This window comes from Gymnogyps californianus, chromosome 8 (assembly GCF_018139145.2).
Source record: "Gymnogyps californianus isolate 813 chromosome 8, ASM1813914v2, whole genome shotgun sequence".
Classification (NCBI taxonomy): Eukaryota; Metazoa; Chordata; class Aves; order Accipitriformes; family Cathartidae; genus Gymnogyps; species Gymnogyps californianus.
Genome location: NC_059478.1, coordinates 11,410,758 through 11,432,955, shown reverse-complemented (window position 1 = coordinate 11,432,955; position 22,198 = coordinate 11,410,758). Strand labels below are relative to the sequence as shown.

Below are 22,198 nucleotides of genomic sequence, written 5' to 3'. Positions count from 1 at the left end.
GCTCAGTTCAGAGCAAGGGGAAGAAAGCGCTCCCTTCCCCAGCGGGGAGCGAGCTCACTGCCGCTGGGGGCTGCGGGCTCTGACAGCGTCAACCGGCTCAGAAGTGGAGAGGGTGAGTCCATGGGCACCGGCTGCACGGCTGGGTGGGACAAGGAGCAGGCACAAACGTACCCCGCAAGAGCCCAAACGCCGCAGTGGCAGCTGGGCTGTGGGAAAGCAACAGAGCTTGTCATCTCCCTGACGCCACGGCTCGGCGCGCTGGCTGTTTTTCGTGTTGTGTAACATTTATCTCAAGAATCACAACGTGGCTGATATTCATGAAGTACAGTCTCTGAAAAAGATTTTAATATAACTCCCTTGTTCATTGCAGAGCACAAGAAACATACAAAAATCTAAACAAAAGCAAACACACAGTTCTTTCCCCACTGCAGTTACCTGACCAAGCAGAATCTTGTGGAGACTCTGGGATCCTTCCTCTCCCCCACTTTCCCACACCGGACTCCACTAACACAGCGCCGTCACTTTTCCATACATCAGCTTCTCCCCAGCAAATTGTGGGAGAAACCCAGTCCCTGTGGTCACATAAGCCCTTGATTACCCTCATTTGTTGCTCAAAGTCCTCTCCCAGCTGATCTGTTGCTTAGTTATTTTTGTCCTGGATTTCAGATTATAAAACACTTTCGAACAACAGCTAACTCGTAGATTGAGGCAGTGGTTAGCGGTCTTTGTGCAGCTTAGCTCTCCTTGAGAAAATACACGTTTTGCATCTTACTTTGCGTGTTTGTTTCTCAGCTTTTAGGCTATGCCAAGTCTCCAGCCTGCTACAATGCTGTTCTTGCCCTAACAAAGCCAGAGCAGTTTCCTAGCAGAGTTCATTAGCTTGGGCTTCATGCCTCACCTGTAATATGCTTCACTCTGTTCCTGGGAGACATAAAATTAAGCCTGCAAGTGAATAAGCCAAGTGACTATGGAGCATCCAGCATAACGACCTTCTTCTGCAAGCTCTGTGTCACCACCTCGTGGATTTTTGAAATTCAAGTGGCAATAGAGAAGGCAAAAAACCATCCCTGGTACATACACGGAGAGTTCCTAGAAGCAATCAGAACTTCTAAGCTGTGTTAAGACAGGCTCCCTCAATTGTCACACTGGGATTTAATGAGATTTAATTGTGTGAAGTGTTATTTAATTTGAAAATAATTAAAAGCCAAGAGCTCAGTTTATCCCCTTGTTACTATAAGGAACTTTACTCTGAAAGTGGTTTACACTAGGCATATGAGGGCAGTTTTAAAGTAAGGCTCTGTTTCTCTGATTAGGCTAATAATGAAGACATGCATGAGGCAAAATTTAACACAGTTCAGGACTTTTCCTTCAAAATACATGCACAAATCAATTGTTAACCTGCCATGCATTTTTTTTAAAAATATGCAGTCAAATGAACATTGAAATCATTCTAGAAAACAATTTAAGCAAACCAAAATCCTCCAGAATTTTTACAGCCCAGGTGCTGCAGGAGCTTAAAAATCTGCAGAACCATTTTTCAAGGAATTGAAGTGTATGAGTGCCGTCAGATTTACACAAAATGAAAATTTGGGCCTAATTTTTGATTTGGGAAACATTTTCAGTTATTCCTAAAAGTATGACTAGTCTTGGCCTCCACACTCTTAAAATAGGTAGCTGCATTGACCTCTTTAGTACCTCAACTAGCTAGACAGGCTTTCCAGCGGCCAAATCTTCGAAGAAGAAAAAGAAATTAATTGTTCTCTGTCACCCAGTGAGCACCAGCGAGTCGATCTGCATCCAAGGCTCTTTATCCTTTTGATCTTCAAAGGTATGCTAAATTTGCAATTTTGACATGTTCCTCTAAAAATAGCAACAGGCTTTGGACCTACAATTTTTTTAGATTATCTTCACCTTTAGTCTCAAGAGGTTTTTTTTCTCCACAGGTGACCCCCTCAGGTTTGTTAGTTTATCACCTAACACAACTTCAGCTGAAAAGGCAGTTCAGCTGACGGTCAAGGGGAATCCCACCGCCTCTGCGGCTCTTTGCTGCCACTCGTTCAAGCAGGACTGCCAGGAAGCACTTGTCTGAGCTGATAATTGTGAAGGAATTATTTGATCTAGAGTAACAGCAAAATTAAATTAACGTTTTAACCAAGTGTGACTGCACATGTTGTTTACATGGCTCCCTAAATATTTTCAGTTATGTTTTATAAGGAGAGATTAGGAATATGCAGTGACAAACTAGGAGCCCTGAATCTGTTGAGTGACTGTTCCCTTAATGACTTCAAGCAAAAGAATAATGAAGTTTCCTTCCTCTGTAATGAGAGAATCATGACACTTACCTGCATTCACACACAGTTTTATAAGAATTAAACGGTGTGTTTTCCTACTGAAATTTGTAAATCTTATCCATGTATGGGATAGCACAAGATTTTGTGCATTTAGAAAAAAATGATCAGTTTGCAGAGTCCAATAGAACAAAATAATTTCCACCTTGTCAACTATTAATTATCTTTTTTATTTGTTCTAAAAACAGTAGGCTAAAATCCAGCAAGAAATAGTAAAAATATCACAACTGTAACATACAAAACCTCATAAAGAAAAAAAAATAAAATCCTGTACCAATTAAAATCTACAAGGTTTGGAGGAAAAGCATCTAAGTATTTTCCAATTCTGAAAACAGGTCAGATGTGTTCATGGAAGCAGTCCCTTTAAATAACAGTAAGCATAAGAAATAGATGTGCAAGCATGCAGTATTTTAAGATCTAAGAGTAAACAAAATATGTTTTCTATCAGAATTGTTGCAATTATTCAAATGCCAATCTCCAAACTCTTCTTTGAGTCTAACATTGAAATCTCAGATTAATATACGTGGAGCAGCAAGGACACCTTGAGGCAAGTTAGAAAAATGCAAAAATTCCTGTTCCAGATCGATATGAGAGGACTTACAGATTCCCTGTAAGTCTGAGTTCCTTGGAATTGCCACATGATGTAAACGATAAGCTCTTAAAACTGTTTGGCCAAGTCCCTCAAGTTCCGCAGAGTATTATTAAAGCAGTGCTTGGTCAGCACTCCTGAAATGCTAGAATATATGCTTATCTATTAGGTTAATTTACTTGCTTATAGTTTGGAAGACAGACCTGTTTTTGCCACACACTAATCTTGTTTTCTGAGTTGCTTTTCTTCTTGTTACAGAAGTCAAAAAATTTCCTTCTCACTGCTCAGCATAGTATTACACTGTACATATTTTTAAAAGAAAAAGTATAAAAATAGTGAAAAGGTTTCTGAAGAAGTATTAAATGCAAATCTACACAAAAATTAAACTTGCACAGTACTTTGTCACTCTCTACAAGCTTCAAGTATTCCTTTAAATTTGTACCTTCAAAAAACTGATATAACAGTAAACGTTTTCCAAAAAAAAGGTGGGAAGAGGAAAAAATCTTACACTTCTTATTTTGTTTAAGATTTTTTGCACATGAAAAAGCACTTTTTTTTTAGTATAGCCTCTAAGCGAGAACTGGAGTTGTGGGGCCGTTTGTAGAGCTTTCTGTTCCCTTAGTGCTATCTGCAGCCTTAGAATCATCACATACTTCAGAAGGCTCTTTTTCCTCTGGCGTTGACGGGGTAAGATCAATAGTGATCAAATCAGTTTCCTGATCTGTTTTTTCTACTTCACTGCAAAATTCAACTTTATCTTCCTGCTGGCTGTTCTTCTTTATTTGTCCATTCTGTGCAGGGTAGGTACTGGCAATGGTGTCATACAGAAATTGATATTGTTCCTTAAATATAAAGAGAAGAAGTTAGTATGAATGGAATGCTCAGAGCCCAAGAATAAAGCCATTCTTTCTCTGTTTTCTTAAATTTTAGAAATGTAACATGTAGTTGAACATGCAAGACTGCATATGAAGCAGCTTCCACGGGTTTTGGCATACAGAGTGTTGCCTCTATGGTTTATTCTGATTTCATGTGTATGTAATGTCTCTGTAACTGCCTGCATCAGACGTTCCAAGCGGAGTCACTCAGTACCCTCTTGGTTCACAAAGTACCAAAAATACGTTTTTTAGAGTACCTAAGTTGTAAACAACACGTCTTGTAAGGAGTCTAGGAAAGTCACCTAAGAACCTGCCCCATATCGATGACACCTAGGTCTGGGTCGTTAGTAAATGCACAGTGTATGCCACAGAGACACAATGCCTCTGGAGTGATTTAAACAAATCAAGTCGATGGCTGCTAGCCTGTGAAATGGAGTTAGCCTGCTAACTGCAGAAGTTAAGGGACACCGTGCACGTACATCCCTGAAGCAACTGCAGAAACATCAATTTATGCAATTTATAATTTTATAATATGCACCCTTCCACAAAGGTGTTACAGAATTGCAGCTCTGGACATCTCAGAGACTCCTTCATTCTTATCAGTAACAGCAGTAATTCCCAAGTAGTGGTGAGTGGTGGAATCTCCTGATTAGAATTAGTGTTCCCTATGCAGAAATGATGCGTAAGATTATGAGGATATTAGTGACCATGATAAGTAATCTCACAATTTTTTCTGGTAATTCATAAGATTTACTTACAAAGGTGGAGACCACTCCCAGCCTGGTGCGACGAAGAGCTTTTACTACTTGGAAAACATCTATTACTTCTTCTATTTCTGCACTTTCCAAGAGGGTCATTAAAGCACAAAATACACCAGTCTGTTGTGATCCATCACTAGAACATGATGTAAAATGTACATGTAAATTTAAAATGTAAAATCAGCAAGTCTTCTGACTAAAAGTTAGATTTATTTCAAAGTCTGCATAATGAATTACTTTTCCAAAACATTTTTGACTGGATTCTCTAAAATATGTGTACCGGTCAAAATATGTGTACCGGGCAAGAGCAGCTAGCTCTGACCACCTACTCCATGCCCACGCTTGCCGAAGAGAAGTGTGCTCACTTTTCATCACTACAATCAAAAAGGTCAAGCTTGAGCACTTCAAGGAATATTCTAGGGAGAGCTGAGTCTCCAGACACATGGAAAGGCTTGTGGGAAAAGGTAGGCATCCCAAAATCGTGACTGCCACGTATATCCAGAACTTAGAGCTAGGTTAAGGTACGTGCTGAATTCAGACCCACCCGCAGTGGACGACGAGTGGGATGCTGCGGGTACTCCTGTTCTCCTCAGTGACTGGTCTGGCTGGGACTTTTTGTTTAAGGTTGAGAATCATGCTGACTAAATCTTTGGGGTTTTCTGGAACATCCAAGCCACTCCACTTGTGATACTGATACTGATACACCTTCTGCGTTTCTTTCGTCTGAAAAACAGCAGTGGAGAAGTAGTCAATGTTCAGATTAAAATAAAGATTCACGTAGTACATCTATTGCAGCTGATTTACAAAAGAAAAATTCTATTCTTGAGGAACTGCATGGTGACATGAGTTCTACCTCATGAATATGAGGTAGGTAGACATCCAAGCTTTGCTCAAAGTACAAAAGACAGCTGACCTCCTGAGACTTCACTACCACCATCTCAGCAATTCACTAAATGGGAAATTTGAGCTACTTTATGGCATTTATCATGATTGGCTGCTGATCTGGAAGAGAAAAACATTTCCATTTCTTAGAGCAGGAGGTAAGTGCAGTGGGAACTGTCCCTTCTCCTTCTTTAGGCTACGTTTATAACAGGGAAACAAATTTAAAACTTTTGGAATTTGCAAAGAAACTTTTACCTTCAGATGTGTAACATCAAATGCACGTATGGTATAGCTAGGACAACAGTTGACATCTGTCATATGAACTTCTATGCCATCATACGTTTGTTTTCCTTCTCCCCAGTACTGTGCACAGAGTTCCTAAAATGGATAAAAGTACAAGTCAGTGCTTACCATTCAAACCTCCTTTTATTTTATCTTCCACATGCACTTACAGAATGTATTGACTTTAAAGTAGTAGGAGTGCCATTGTATTTTAAAATATAGCATCACACACTCTTCCTCTCAAAAATTCATTAGAAAGTAAATTAAGAAGGTAAATAACAAATTATATTGGAAATCCAAATTCCTCATCCTATGAAACACGCTTAACTGGAGGAAGGGAATGAGAAAGTGCAGTGCAGTGCACTGTTTTCTTTGCATACAGAAGACCCTTAATATGTCAGTGTGAAGACCATGCCCTCACCTGATCTCCTTCTTTCAGCTCTGTCAGCATAACAATGACTTTGACTTTTCTTTGGAAGACCATTTGCCAGAAGTCAGAGATAGTTTCCTGCAGCGGTCCCTGTGTTGCAATCATGGCTTTTGGACCCCAGTAACCCTATAAAAGAGATTTTTAAGATTTTTTTCCCTTAAATTCATTTGAAATGTGATTGTCAAGCAACAAAACTCATTGTCATTTAAAGAATACCCAGTAAAATAAACTAATGAACCCTTTTGTTTATAGGGAAAATATGCCTATCACAGTAGGCAATGGCCTCACAGGAATTCTATGAGCCAAATGACATTAAACTCAATCCTCCTAACAACAGTATCACTTCCAGATTGACAACAAGGCATGCTCCTGGTGCAGTGGGTGAGACCTCACCCTGCCATTTTCTGCAAAGCATATTTTTAAGGGCTAAAACATTTAATTATACACAGCTGTTTAATTTGACCACTAAGAAATTGAGTTTACACCACACAAAGCTGGTGCACCGGTCAGTTCACACTGAGCTACCCAAAAGTAAAAATACATTTACTCTGAGTAGATATCCTAACTGTGCAGCATTTTAAAGGATTCAGAAAAATCAAATTTAGCTAGTAATTCCATTAAAGTCAGTTACTTCATTAGTGACCAATAACTGCTCTCCTTCTTTTGGAGGTATATATGATACCAAAAAACTGATGGCCCCAACTTTCACTAGTAGGGTTTTCACATATATAGTTATATGTGAATAACTATACTCACATTTCACCAACAGGGAAAATATTAATATGGAGCAACTTGTACATAGGCAGATGCCCACTAACAGAAATACATTTTATCATGAGGCCAGTCTGAAAGCTAGTGGTTTTAAAAATAACACACACACACGCAAAAAAAAAGTGTTTCTATGTTTAGTCTCACTGTTTGTGATTGCACAGTCTAAGACCATGAAAGGGAAAAAGATTCATCTCATTACTGCAGCAAAATGTAGAAGATTTTGATGATTAAAACTATAAATGGATTTGCCAATCGACTGTCAGGTCTTTCTCCCTTATTCAGGTAAACCCTATTCTATTTGTGAAGCCAGTAAGAGAATAAGAGTTCGAGCTAGAATACCGTTTTAGCTGAAAGCTTGTGACATACTTGTAGCGGATCCTCTAAATACATACAGTTATGAAGGAAGCATTGATGTATTTGCTTGATTCCTCGCAGTCGCTGTCCTCATCTGAGGAATCATCTGAATCACGTTCACCCTCCTTACTGCATTCGTCTTCTTGCCTGATCGGCACTCGGTTAAAGTCATCTGCACGAGACAAAGTGTCACCGTCACGCCACACTGCTGCTCAGGTATAGCATTAGAGGGGGGCTGTCCCCACGTATGCAGCAGGCAAAATAGATAGAAAAAAGCCAGTCCTTTCACAACAGACTGCAGAACAATGGCCATTTTATTTGAAATAAACTTAAACACTCCCGATAATTCACCTTTTTAAAAGCTCGTCTCTTCTTTTTTAAAACACTATGAGAAGTTTCTAATTTTAGAGTGTTGAGAAAATTAATCAATCAGATACATCTCAGTAAGGTAATGTACTGTCCTTATTTTTTCAAAATTTAGTAGGTTTTCTTACAGAAGATAACATAAAATAAGGAAAGGTTCATGGACAATACTTACATGGAATTATGTTGGCATTCCTATTTTTGCTTTTATTTTCCTCACGATTCCCAGTGTTCTGTGTCCGCCACCCCTTATAGGAAGGTAACCTCTAAAGAAAGAGTACGTTTGGTATTATGCTAGATTAAAATTGTTCTTGGGAGCTTTGTCCCCTCTGGACACCCACACCCAGTCTTCACCTCCCAGTGCCTCACTTCTTTCTTTAATTCTTTAAACTTTGGTCCCATCTGGACTATAGTTTAAAAATGCCTGCTATACTATGTACAACGGCACAGGAAATCATGCACATAGACAAAAGTAATCATTCTATGCTCCCCATCTTTGTTAAAAATGTTAACATCAAAAGCAGGAATAAAATTGCATTAATTTACAGCTTTTTTCATGAAGGTAAAGAAACTGTTTCTGTGCCAGAGAAATAAAATAGCACAGAAGTGACCTATTATGTATGGTACCTCTATCTCATGGCTATTGTGCAAGGCACTTTCTAATGTAAGTGGGAGGTAAGGGCACTAGAAGGCAACACTTATTTACCTGAAACTCTGCCTCCAGCAGAGAAGGATCACTCGGAGGATCTTTTCTTTTCAGATTGTTAAGATAGGAATGCAGTTCTGAGAGACTGACCTCTGTTTCTCCATACTGATTGTATTCCACTAGCGCTTGATGGATAAGGATGTACTGTGACTGGTGTTTCCCATTGGAAGGGTTTAAAAATTAAGTTATTAAAAAGTAAAAAAAAAAAAAAAAAAAAAAATCACTTTTTAAAACCACTATAAGAAACTATTACTCCCATGATGTTATTAGTGTTAATATTAAGCATTAACGTTAAATGGGTATTAAATACAAGTATTAAAAATCAGAGTGGCTTCCAAATCAGACATTTTGGAGCACATTTAGGGTGTTGGATGAAAAGTGTTGTGCATATAAATGTAATGTCATTCAAGAAATATGCAATTGAGATTTGAAGATCTGCAAAACACTTAAATAAGTTAAAAACATGCATTGCATCAGTCCGTAACTTTTGTTGTACTCTCAACTCAACTGAAAATCCCACCTAGACAGACAGTTTTTAGAATCTGAAAATTAAGTTTGACTATGCAAGCTCAATTTTACATTTGTGAATTATATGTCAAAAGCTGGATTATCAAATCTAAAATGTTCTTCTTGGCTTCCTTTTTTAAAGCCTAAACTTAAAAAGTTGAAGTTTCCAAAACTGAAAAACTGTGTTGGAAGTTTTTCTCTCTCGTAATATTTTTCAGAGCTATATTTTCTATGAACAACTTCAACTGAACTGTAGCAGTACCCAAGACTGAGCAGCGCACTTCTGAGAAATACTGATGAAGCCCTAGCAAAGGAGAGTTCTAAGTGACAGGAGTTTTAGCGCGATACCTCTACTTGAACCATGAGGCACCGCTGCCGGCGCAGCTTCACAACATAGCCATAAACATCCACTCTGCCTTCTGCATCCAGCCCCTCCAGCATGGCATCAATTCCTATATATGTCCCGGTGCGCCCAACACCGGCACTGCAAAGCACAAAGGGGTTGGGTTATCGAGAGGGAATAGCATCTCCCAGTCCCACTCGGAGAGGGGAACAGTCAGTGAGAGAGTGAAAGTGAAAATGTGTAACAACGGGATATGAAGCAACTGGAAACAGTTCTTGTTGTAAATTGGCAACACAAACAATGATGAGACTGTATTTTAAATATCTTTTAATGAACGTAAGGCCAATATTGCCAAACACAGTGCTTATAGCCAGAGTAGCCCAACATTTATCTGGCTGCTTTCCAAAAGTGTGTGTATCCTCAGATTTTATCGACCTGAATATCCTTCAGATCCTTCAGAAAACAGGCCTTTTTATGCATCTTTGGCTGCCTCACTCCCAAGTAATCAAGTCACAAAATTTGGGATCAGCCAAATACCTTTGCCAGCTCCCTTTTCTGAATAGCTCACTTCACGTTCATTTAACAATAACATAATTTTTAAAAAATAATATATATTTACCTGCAATGAACCACTATTGGGCCACTAAAAAAGTTGCTGAGAGCATTAACTCTGCGTCGGAGTTTGAGAAGGAGATGCGGATCCTCAGGGACTCCATGGTCTGGCCAGCTTGTGAACTGAATATGAGTGACATCTCTTCCAGCTGTCCTTTCTCTTCCCTAGATGAAGTGAAGTGTGGGGTTTTTTAATATACATATATACACAAAGCCAAAATCAAGTGCAGATATACAAAGCAGAAGAAAAATAAGGGCAACAGTCATCAAATGTTGAAACAGAAATTTCAAACAGTGTGCTGTAATGTTGTAATCCCAATGGTCTCTCAGGTTACGACATTTTTCATATTCAATTTTAATTAAAAAATATCCATGAATCAGGAATACGTGACTCCAACAGAGGACAAGCAGGAGGTTCAAAATGTTGCTAAAAACACTTTTTTCTCAGGTTAGCCTGTGTTCCAGAGTGTAATATGTCTCCCCACTCTATTCATAAACAACCTGGCCAGTTTATAGCTCTGCTTACTTCAAGGGGTACAGGTTGGTAATTCTCATATGTCTCCTAGGAGTAGCCTGCTGAGGGTACAATAGATGCAAAAAAAAAAAAAAAAAAATTAAATTGTAACTCAGACTTCTACCTTTTAGAAGTAGATACCAGAAAACCTATGACTTTCAATGAGACTGACTCTCTTAAGTCACTTGATTAAAGCTTAAAGCATGTCAAGTCTTGAGTCCTACTTTCATGTGTTGCTGCCAGATTAAGAGAGAGGACATATATTTTGATAATCACGATTATAAAACAAAATGAGAAAGATATCTCAATGGCATTGTTTTACTGGCCAAGATTTAGTATGGCTATATGGGCATTTCCCCAGTAATTAACCCCCAAATTCTTACTCAAAGTTGAATTATCCAGTTGTGGCACAGTTATTCATATGGTTATTTGCCATTGTTTCAGTAATTATACATCACTATTCCACCAGAACTGCAGAAGTCTCCACTTTCTCTCCAGGGACCACTCTTAAATTCCACAAGCAATATCAGTTTTATCTATATTAATATGATGTCAGCCAAACAGAGAGCAGACAGCTCTAAAAATATCAGTCCTCAACCTGCAGCAATGTCTCATTTCTAATGTCAGATTGTTCTAGTCACAGAGCAATGTCTTTGTTAATAGTTAATTCTTAACATCCTGATATTCTCACTGTCTTCACACTAAGTTACAACTTTCTTTTAATCAGACCACTTCCTGAGTAAATTTTAATGCAACATGAGACAGCAAAATAGGAATTTCCAGCTGTAATCATGGATCAAGATGGGTGGAGTTTCTTGCTTGACTATTTTGCTGAAGGTCTGTCAGCAGATTTACTCTTTGAGTCTTAATGCTTTTAGCTATGACTTACGCTCCATTTACCCTCACTGAAATATTTTTGCAAAGGGCCTGAGAGGAGTATTTAGCCTTAGATGACAAATTTTGTTCTCAATTACGCACAGAGCGAGATTTCAGCTGGATAAGAGAGAGCAATTAACCAGCCTTAATGATTCTACACGTAGCCAAATGGCAATTTTAAAACACTTATGTTTATAAATGCACTTGAGATTACCAGAATTTGTAATTGTCCCACCGTACAATTATCACGAGGGCAGATAATGGTGTTCTATGAGTCACATTGATTTTACTTGCAGAAGGTTATGCTGAGATACACATAAACCAGTAAAATTTCTGTGTTAAAGAACAAGCTAAATGTCTAAGGAAACCACAGTGTATTAAGTTTTCCATACTTAACAGCATATTAACAGTTTCCTCTTAAATGTAGATTCCAAAGTACTAAGGAAAAAACATTTTTAAGTTGGGAAATACACGTCTAACTTATATTTCTGGTAAGGAATGACACATCTAAGAAGTTTTCTCTTAAACTATATGTTGCTTAGGGAAAAACAGCAGAGCATCTTCCATTGATAGCTGACTCTTCTCTTCCTAAAAGGATCTCTCAATGATACCTACAGACTCCAAATAGACACTCTAATTGCAGTCAGTCTTACACTTTTGAATCAACTTACATTTGTGATGTGTAGTTTCTGAATGACATAGTCTGGACATGTTTTACTTTCATTGATCTTCACAATGATGTCCCCATATGTTGCAGAGCCATTCTCCATTGATGGCCAGTACTGGGCACATTTGTTCTATCAAGACACGAAGTTAGGTGAGCAGCACGACAGCAAAGCGGCAGAGAGCCGAGAGCTAGAAGAAAGTCTGATTTAAAATAGATGGCAACTCAGTATAGTTTTTCCAACTTCTCACGGGTCTTGTACTCTCCTGAAAAGGCTGTCACTGCTTAGGATGTCAGTGCTACATAATTCCAAATATCCTGACCTGAAGTTTATGCCCATGGAATTTAACTTGGAATATAAAGTGGGGAAAAAATCCTGTACATTAGTTGCAAAAGTAAACAGCTACTGTTGCTGTTGCCTGAAGGCTGTAGAAAAGTTTGCAGCTAGTTCTATGGCTTCTTTTTCAGTCTTCAGTGAGGGACATTGCTCCTGCCTGCCTATAACATCAACTTGAGGACGCTGTAAATCTGCATGCTGCTAACCTTTTCATCTTTAAAAGCAGTTAAAAACAGCAGTTCCCCTTCTTCCTGCTGCACCTGGAATAAGGAACAAAAGCAAGCCAGAAGCACCCAAGCTTCCAGTTAAAGGAAGGGCAAAGACAACAGATAAAAAAAAAATTCTGTCTAGGATTTATTGAGGGCATTGCCAGGATATCAGAAGATAATAGATAGGAGAAAAATACAAACCATACCCTTTATGACAGGTTTGTGAGGAGCTAGAGTTCTACCTTGAGCCCTTTTCTGGATTTATTAGCTGTAATTTGGAAGCTCACCCTCTGCTTCTTACAGCTGTGACTAAAGCGACATTTTCTGATAAGACTGGTAACTCCACAGGGCAACACTGGTTTGGCATGCTTTCCACAACATAGGTTCTGCCATGCCGAGAGAACAGCAAAGAATGAAAACAAAGTCCTAAGAAGAAAATGTAATTCACCACAGCACAGCAACCCATTCTGTTTTCAGACTAAAGAAGGATGGAAAGATGGAAGGACGGAAGGATGGATGGATATTTCTCACCCTCTTTCCTTCCTCACAGCGAGTCACCATGACAATAATTGTTGCCTTCTGTTCCCAGATCATTCTCCAGAAGTCATCCGTGGTTTCATCCTTGGGGCCTAGCAAGATATATTTTAAGGGAGTTTTTCAAAGCTACATTAAAAAAAACACTTGCCTTCTTAACATGCTTAGACATGCAGTCTGAAAAGCTAACCAGAGATCACGCAAATAACAGCCACACACTTGATTTCATTATGAGTGCTGCCTTAGGCTACAACATTTTAAAAGTCTCATATATATCTGTAGCACATAGCTGTGAAATCTGAAAACTTTCGGTGTAAAATTATACATCATGAGAAATCTGCCTTTGAAGTACAATTTATTCATCTTCACAAAATTCCCTAAGCAAAAACTCATTGGCAACTTTTTCATATTAAATTTCAAAATGTCAGATTTACAATTTTTCTTTAAATTTACTAATACTTTTTTACTGCTCTCTAACAAAAAATGGGTGAATAAAGAAAGCATATTCTTTTAAGGTTGAAAATTACCTTGTGCAGCAATGTATTTTCTTGGTTCTTTGAAGCCCTATAAAAAGTACAATGCTATCAACTTTTAGAAAGGAAGCATGAACAATTTAAAAGATTTGCAACTTTAAAAATAAATTCAATATGCAACAGTCCAATAATACCAAATACATTACAAAGATGGAAAGAACTCAAATGGAAATCCTCAAATGTGTTTGATGCATGAAATGTACAGACTACAGAATTTCTTCAATAGTGCCTAAGACTTTTTTTAAGCAGAAGTCACTCACATCAATATAACTTGCATTGATATAGTCTGATCCTGGGTCTCCTGGGATCTCTGAGAGCTCAACACGGTTATGATCATCTGTTTAAATCATTTAAAACAAAATAATTACATTATCTCAAGGCACTGAGAAAACAAATATTTACAAAACATGCAAAAATTGCGACAAATACTTACATGGAAGGATATCAATGTAACGGTTTTTGTTCTGATTATGGCTTTTTTTGGCCTCCTTTATTGAAAATTTAGTGAAAACTCTAGGAATACTCTGTAAAATACAATGTTTCTTTTATTAGGTAAGCATATATTTAAAATAGCTTCTTTTTACAGTCAAATGCTTATAGAAGAAATTTGGTACTACTGAGTCTGGAAGATAACATTCTGTTTCATATGATACTGTTTCATATATTTCTTATATATAAAATAAACAAATTTATTTTCTCTTAATATAAATAACATATATCTCCACAATTATATGTTATTTATATCCCCATAGCTATGCAATAAGAGAAAGTATTAAAAATATGCATTAAAAGGTACTTTAGAATGAGAAGTATTTTGACTGTGTATTTTATACTTTTGCTGACAAACACCTTCAGGAAAAAAAAAAGTATCACCATCTTATAACGAGGAGAGCTTGGTAGCAAAATTAGCTGAAGTCTATTTGACCTTAGATGAGAATTCATTCAATTTTCTAGATTCTTATTTTTTTATGTATTTATAACCAGTGCATATACTTCAAACATGCTCTTGAACAGAATTCTTCCAACCACCTGGCTACAAATCTGTGGTATATTTTGAGCCAATGACAAACCTGAAATTCATCCAAGAAAAGTCTTCCTTCATCAGCAATCTTCCTCTTGTACATGTCCAGCAATTGCTCCGAAGGTATTGGCTCTATGTTCAGAAGTTGCCTGTCATCATCTTTAACTGTGTAAATACGTTGAACATTTATCATTACTGACTTTGAAAATGCAAATTACATTTCAGTAAACGTGATTCTTGAACTGTGAGATAAATTAGCAAAAGGACAAACCTCTCTATTTTAACTAAGCGTGTTTATTTTTTAAAAAAATGGTGTTGCCTGAGCCAGCTGTGAGCAAACAGGCCCTGGGAATAACAGAACTTGTTCAGCTCTGCCACCTGACTGGAGACACCTTAGGAGGAGGCCACGTGCAGGGACATTGCGTTAACAGTGCTTTTGTACGAAGGGGCAATTGTCACATTCAGTCACAGCAACAGCCCCAACACCCACAACAGTTACATGGCCTTGCCCTCTGCTTCAATTCTGATCGTTTATCGTCAGTGGTAAAACGGATTACTGTGCAAACAACCTGCAAATGTAACAACATGTATTGCCTACTTTTCCAAATTTTCTCCAAATTATTCTCTGAGTTGCAATAACCAGTAATATCATCTTTAATGATAAAGTAATGACTGAACAAGTTTTAACATCTCTAACTAGACATTTATTCATTTTTCATTTACATTGAAAAGATTTTTTTTTTAACAACCATGTGTCTAAGCAAATGGATTTGAATATCAACACAGTATTACTTCCAATTTCATGTCATTAATTTCTGTGGGCTTGAATGCCATAAATTATTTTTTTCTTGAAGCTTTCTGGTATTGACTGATTCTGTCTTTCTTCACAGGCTTTGAAATCTTGTGCAAAAAGTTGCACATGATGCTCAGTTTCAGTCTTTGCTATTGAAAGCCTTCAAAATTTTGCAGTAAAAAATGACTGGCCTATGTTTAAATTCTTGTTTGAAAAAGGTGCCCAGGAAAGGGAAATTCTGGTTGAAGCTGTATTTGATTCTGGACTTACTCTTAGGGTTAAACATACCACAACCATTGTCTGGGATAACAAAATCGGGTTTGTAATTAAATAACAAATAAGAGTTTTTCAAAACTGATAAACTTTCAGTTCATTTAAGTATAAATACTTCTGCTATGTATTTACTGAATTTTTTTTTCTCCAAATGAGGTGTTATCATGTTGATATCTGTAATCTATGTATACAACCTATAATGTAAACAATCCAAAGGTGGCAGCAAGACGTGACTAATTGCATTTCCACTTGCTAAATATATAAAGATACTCACCTGCAACAAGGTTCACGCCTTCAGAAGAATTGCTGTAAGAAGCAAAAGCATCTGTAAAAGCTTTGACTAGTAAGACATATATATATATGATAATGAGTTAAATAAAAGCAGTTTTGTACGTGAACACCAAGACTGTTCATAACCAGCAGACCGCATTACAAGCTCTCTGTGAAACAAGAGTGCTAAAACTGGGACTTACAGGCCCTACATAGAGGTGGTTGGGATCCTTGTCTTCCTACTCTGAGCACTGTTGAGGGGGAGAAACAAGGGAACCACATCAAACAGCTTTACCACTCGCATAATTTTGTCCATATCACCTGCAGCAAACACGTCTTTAATTTCTTCACTGGAGTGACTGCTCACACCATCTTTGTTTCTCTTGCTAAATAAGTGACAAAAAACTAACACATATATAAAACATAATGAAATTAAGTTTAAATGCTAAGCAGCCAAGAACAAGCCAGACTCTCTGGAGCTGTACAAGCAAAAATTAGTTTTGCTTCCCTAAGCATAAAGCTCGCATCTGAGCCAGAGCAGCTCCCTGCCCCCTAAGGGGAAGAGCGGGGGGCACAGGGGGAAGGGACTGAAAGAGCTGGGTCCCCAAGTTCTGCTGTTGCCAGAGGGCTGAGAGGTTTCTGAAGAAATTGCCCTAACTCCTCCATCTCTACCAGCAGCAAACGTCCCCTCACACATTGCACCACCTCCCTTCACAGCAATAGCAGCAGTCAGCCTGGCTTTCCAGGGCTCTGGCACAGTCGTCAGGGAAGGCAGTGACCATTCTTCTATCGACATCCGCTGTCCTACAGAACTGGCAAGTCACCTAGAGATGACTATAATAAACAAAGCCTCCCTGAGATACTGGTTTGGGTGAATAAGCATTTGAAGGAGTTCCAAGAGAGTCTCTATTATTTTCATTACTTCTAACTTAAATCATGAAGGAAAGGTTTTCCAGATATTTGTGAATATTTTTGCACAAAACTAGTGACAAAACATTTTGTTCTAGCAGATCAGTTCTTCTGTGCCCTGAGAAAGGGTATAGCAGAGAGATTTTAAATCTATTTAATTCTATTTGCATTGCCAGACAAACCACCAAAAATTGAGTTTCTTTTGAAAGGATTAAAATCTAAAAGGATGTCTTTTCCCAGTATTAATGAAATAGCAAACTTGGAACATTTTTGCACTACCCATTGGGAAATCTTGTGGAAAACCAGAAAGCCTCCCCACCCCCCCACCCCCCACCATTTATATAAGAGAGGGAGAGAAACATGAAGCTTACCTAAGCTTTTTTTTGTGAAGATCATAGATTTTGTACAGAACCAGTAGTAAAGCAATTGATGTCACAACGATCAAGAATGCCAAGAATGTAATCAGGGCTTTAGAATTATCTAGCAACAGAAAAAGAATACATTTATTGTTTCTTGAATACATAATTAATGGCATTTAAAAATTACATTTTTTTCCTTTTTTTTAAATCAGTATACTTCCTAGAACCAGGGCTCATTGATTTTTTTTGTGAAGAGAACTAAACAATTATTTTTAAGTGTTTAGTTTAAGTTTGTTACTCCAAAGTGCGAAAAACTTTTAAGCTCATAGAAAAGGAGGGAATTTTATTTCTTCATTAAGAAAACTTTCACTTAAACTCTCCATGTCCACCTGTCAAAATGCTACAACTGACTCACTGGTTCGGCATTACCATGCTTGTCTCCTGCTCTGTGTGAGCAGTGAAGCTCTCAGCTGCTTGTGATCTGGGAGTTGGGAATCCCTGACAAGTCACAGATGTTCAGCTCCTGAAACGTAGGATCTGAATACAGGAAAATAATCCTGAAGTGAATAATTTAAGTTAGAGAAATGAACTTCTAGTTGCACTCGAATGTTTCCTGAAGAAACCACAGCTGTGTAATAATTCTGAATTATGGTCAATGATTTGTCAATGTGATCTGTTACATTAATGCTGAATCAGGATATTATTTTTTCAAAGGCAGATCAACTATTAACTATAAAAACAGGCAGTTTGGATTTTTAATTAGGAGCAATTGTAATGAAATTCACAATTTACACTATCACTCTATACTATGCTAAAGTATAAAAGTAAAAATGCTGTATATATTTACTTACATCTGGTTCTTATACTCTTCTTTACTGGCTGCCCTCTATGTTTTCCATTAAACACTAAGATCTGCATGCAGTGGGTGAGAATAATAGAGATGTTAAGCTATAACAAGTAAAAATTTCTGCATACATTTTTTTTTAAAAACAAAGCACAATGGATATTCAAAATACATTCATCTGTTCTCAACAAATCAACCTCATTGACAGCAGGATCTGCTGTCAAACTTTGTGTAGCCATTTATAGTGCAACTCAGGTTTCCACCTAAGTTACAGCAAGCTCTAGATCCAAAAATATGTAGATGACTGGGGAAAAAAGTTAGTAAAATAGGAGACACATTTTACAAAATCAAAATCAGATGTATCTCAAGGAAAAAAAACCAAATTTATCTCTTATCAAATCAAAATCAAATCTCTCAAATCTGAAAAATAACCATGCAATATGTAATAAAACATCATTATTTTATTTGCTTCAATGGTAAATATACAAATAGTCAACTGAATTGGATATTTTTAATAGAAGATCCTGTATGGGAAGTAATTCATAAAAGGTTAAATTATAGATGCCAAAATAAACTTTTAATAAGCTGCTTTCTTGCAATATTAACTTTTGGGTACTTTAATTGTTTTTAAAGTACTAACTTTGTTTAGATGTGTTTCTATTTCATAATATATTTTACATTGATCCAATCTTTTAAATTTCCTTAATAGAAATTCCTATCAGATCTAATAGGCAGCTTGAAGTTTGTACATCAAATATTTCACAATTTTCTTGTGAAGAAAAATTAATCTTAGGATTAAACTTAAAGATTTAATACTAAACAGTGGAGAATACTAACAGGATTGAATAATAGTGATTTTAATTGTAATATTCTCCTGCTGCAAATCATCCAAAAGGGGAGGAGAAAGGCTTTCAGCATCATTGCTGACTGCAGGCGTAGTTCTTACTGAGCCTACCCGATCCCTTAAAAGAAACCTCTCCTGAAGACTCAGAGGACTGTGCCCCAGCTCCCACCCTCTGCTCTAAAAGGCTGATGTGTTCAGGGGGTTGGTGGTTTCTGAATTCTGCAGCTGGGAAGAAAGCCATGGTAGGCGGCAACATCCAGAGGAGCAGCAGAAGTGACAGAGAAAACAAGCAAGAAGCTTCTGAAATAGCAAAAGCCAGCGACCTAGTGCAGCAGTCAGGGTCAAACCATCACTAAACCAAAAAGTATGCTGGGTAGGCTCCTGTTTATTCCCTGGACAATTCAGTGTGCAGGCAGAAGGGAACCATGACATCTGCCAACTCTCACAGGCAATCTGGTTTTTCTTCTTGAGCCTTCCATAACTTGACCCAGAATCCTTTCATTACTGGTTAAGGCCATGAGGCTTTCTCTTTTCCAGTAAGAACTGGGCAAAACAAGTTCGAAGCAGAAGCCAAGGTTTAGAGCCAAGCAAAAGACAATTTCTGCTGTAAGGCAAACTGCTCACTGCATATGGTGTACAAAAAGCTTACAAGAGTGCAGGGGTCTCGTACTATGGGGGCAATGCAAACATCTTTTTCTCCTACAGGACCTCGTCTTTATTTTCCAAATACGAAGCTTTCTGAGCAGAATCTGTTGGAAAAATACTGACAAAGCCTTGGAACAAAACCTAGACTACTCAAGTTTTCTGACATTGCATTTTGTCAGGAAGACACAGAGAAAAGAGGAAAAGATTGTGGAAAATGACTGAAACTGGTTCCTAAAAGTAATAAAATTCCATCATTTCTACTGCTTACTTTCTCAGCTAAACTTTACTGAGGGGAGCTATCAGGATATAAAAAATATTCCTACTGGCCACATTAAGGGGATCACACACAAGACCATTGGCTTGGCAAGCAACAAATGCCAAAAGGGTGAACCGCCTGAAAGAAGAGAAAACAGCAGGAGGCCTTCAGGAAAGTGAAGCTTGTAAACAGAGGATGATATATTTTGTATGGAAACAAGGACTGGCTTGTAAAAGGCTAATGTAAGGACATGCAAAAGGATCTGAACTGCTTTACACTAACTAGTCTCTGAAGCATCAAAAATCTTCACAGTGAAAAATTCTGAACAATTTATTTCTGAGCAATTATCTCAAGACTTAAATCATATTTATCCTCTGATTGAAATGAGTCACACATTCATTAAATGAAATGGGTTTTAAACACTTAAATATCAGTTATACTTAAGAAACTATTTTAAAACTTAAGGAAAGCCCAAATTTCTCTCTGTCCCAAGTACAAACAATCTATTCAGCTTGTATTTTTCATGCTGTCAGAACCAATGTGGAATAGCACACAAGGGATTGATTGATAGGCTAGGGACATATGCATTTTATTTCCAAAGTAATAGCTACTTCTTTACATCTGTGGCCTGCAGATCCATAGATTAACTCCTCTGCCACCATATTTGCCTTTTTTCCTAAAATCAAGTATAATATGCTTAAACAATGAAAACACAGCAACATTTTATATATTTAATTTAATAAGCCTACTTACCGTAAATGTATAGTTTGTCAAGTAGGAGAGATTTTCTTTTTTAAAATCACAAGAATTGGTGCTGGATTTTGTTGTTCCATCATTTTCCCAAGTCAATTCAAACACTGTTTCTGCTCCATACACTTGTTGACTTTTGCACTTAATTTGGACAGCATTATCAGCTGTCAATATTGCATTAACATCAATCACTTGCTGTGGTTCTGTTCACAAAAGAAGTGTTACTGGTTCTGTTCTCATCATTTCAAACCAAACATTTCAACAGCTGTATGTGTTCATGTCTCTCTATTATCTTCTCTCTTAATAATTTCATACACTTTCTTCCTCAAAAATTTCAGTCCCAATTTAACTTTTTATTTAACAAGATAAATAAAATCAGTTTTGAGTTAACCATAGGCTTATCTGAACTGGAAAAGATGTGAAGTGGAACTGAAAAGGCTGGGAAGATCAGAGCTCTACTGACAGTCAAGCTGCAAAGATAGTATGATGGCAACTCTCTCTTGCATCTGACATCACTGTCTCATTTGAGGAACATGGGACAACAGACAAGACATGGGAACAAACAGTTTTCTGTGTGAGTGTATGTTTCAAAACTTCTGTAAATGAAAGATTACAGGACTTAATACTTAATACTACCAGGACTTACCAGTATATTTTAATATTTGGAATAGTATCCTTTTGCTTAAAGTGTCACGTTGTCTTAAAGCTGGCCTAAACCCACAAAAACATTTTACTTTTTAATGATAAGGAATCTGTTAAGTCTAATCTGTGTTTTCTAACTCTCATTTTGTATGTTGTAGCAAATGAGTTTCAGACCGGGGGCACAGCCCAAGGGACCTTTCATTGAGAGCTTATAAAACCTTTCAGAAAGTAAATAACCTTCTGCGTAAGGCAGCTCCATTAGCCACATTTCAGTAGAACACCTCCACGGAAATTTTCTTCAAAATCACTTCAATTTACAAGCCAGCATATTTTAAAAAAGAAAAAAAAGGTAAAAGGCAGTTGCTTTTTTCTTCATATGAAGCGCTAAGATATGTGAGCCTTTATGAGCAGATCAAATATCCCATGTGGGGAGTGGCAGGGTATTTTACTTGGCTGAGTGTGCGGTTACAACGTATCTGCTCATTTTTATCCACAGAGCAGATTTGTTAGATTCCTATTCAGCGTACTAGTGAAAGAGCTGTGACAAGGAGAAACTGAACATTTCTAGAGGCAATGTGTTTGTTGAAGATGAAGAAATATTTTATAAAATGTAGCTTTTTTTTTTTCTGCTTCCAAGGAGTTGTACTCTACTGATATATTCTCTTGTTCAAGAAGCCATAGAACTTCCACTATCTGCTTGATCACATTATCAACTGTTGTAAGAGTTGGAGAAGGTTTAATAAATACCATTAATTCATGAAGGCAAGCAACTTGTTATTTTCTCAAAAAATAAGGGAACTGAAGTTGTTTTCCAGACCCATAAACTTATATTGTGGACTGTAATCTTCACCTGAGTTATTAAAATATAAGTGGAGCCCCAGAAAGTGGCGGCTCCAAAACATAATATGCTCAAATTAGATTATCATAGAGAGGAAAATCATGATCATGCTCAAATTAGTGCTGTCTAAAAATTAAAGACATTTTTCAATTTCTGTTACAGTTAAGTCTCAGATCAAATGGTTTACATTATCAATCAATTCATTTATCAGCTTTTTTTTTTCCCATGGTGCTTCAGGTGACCCCTGTATTCTTCCAACTATAAACT

At 37.4% G+C, this 22,198-nt stretch overlaps 1 protein-coding gene across 2 annotated transcripts in view; it reads right to left on the bottom strand.

Annotated features, from left to right (window-relative positions):
- Positions 1 to 2,525: 2,525 nt before the first annotated feature.
- The window catches only part of PTPRC (protein tyrosine phosphatase receptor type C), a 67,588-nt gene continuing 47,915 nt past the window's right edge, over positions 2,526 to 22,198 (bottom strand). For both annotated transcript variants that reach the window (XM_050901321.1, XM_050901322.1), the window contains 20 exons: positions 20,455 to 20,654; positions 17,964 to 18,024; positions 17,125 to 17,233; positions 15,849 to 15,880; positions 14,558 to 14,673; positions 13,921 to 14,011; positions 13,748 to 13,824; positions 13,482 to 13,518; positions 12,952 to 13,049; positions 11,882 to 12,007; positions 9,828 to 9,985; positions 9,214 to 9,349; positions 8,359 to 8,508; positions 7,828 to 7,918; positions 7,328 to 7,461; positions 6,156 to 6,290; positions 5,708 to 5,830; positions 5,115 to 5,293; positions 4,571 to 4,706; positions 2,526 to 3,779 (listed from right to left, as the gene is read on the bottom strand). In XM_050901321.1, coding sequence (XP_050757278.1) covers positions 3,507 to 3,779; positions 4,571 to 4,706; positions 5,115 to 5,293; positions 5,708 to 5,830; positions 6,156 to 6,290; positions 7,328 to 7,461; positions 7,828 to 7,918; positions 8,359 to 8,508; positions 9,214 to 9,349; positions 9,828 to 9,985; positions 11,882 to 12,007; positions 12,952 to 13,049; positions 13,482 to 13,518; positions 13,748 to 13,824; positions 13,921 to 14,011; positions 14,558 to 14,673; positions 15,849 to 15,880; positions 17,125 to 17,233; positions 17,964 to 18,024; positions 20,455 to 20,654 — 2,462 coding nt within the window. In that variant the 3' untranslated portion in view covers positions 2,526 to 3,506. The remainder of the gene's footprint in view (positions 3,780 to 4,570; positions 4,707 to 5,114; positions 5,294 to 5,707; positions 5,831 to 6,155; positions 6,291 to 7,327; positions 7,462 to 7,827; positions 7,919 to 8,358; positions 8,509 to 9,213; positions 9,350 to 9,827; positions 9,986 to 11,881; positions 12,008 to 12,951; positions 13,050 to 13,481; positions 13,519 to 13,747; positions 13,825 to 13,920; positions 14,012 to 14,557; positions 14,674 to 15,848; positions 15,881 to 17,124; positions 17,234 to 17,963; positions 18,025 to 20,454; positions 20,655 to 22,198) is intronic.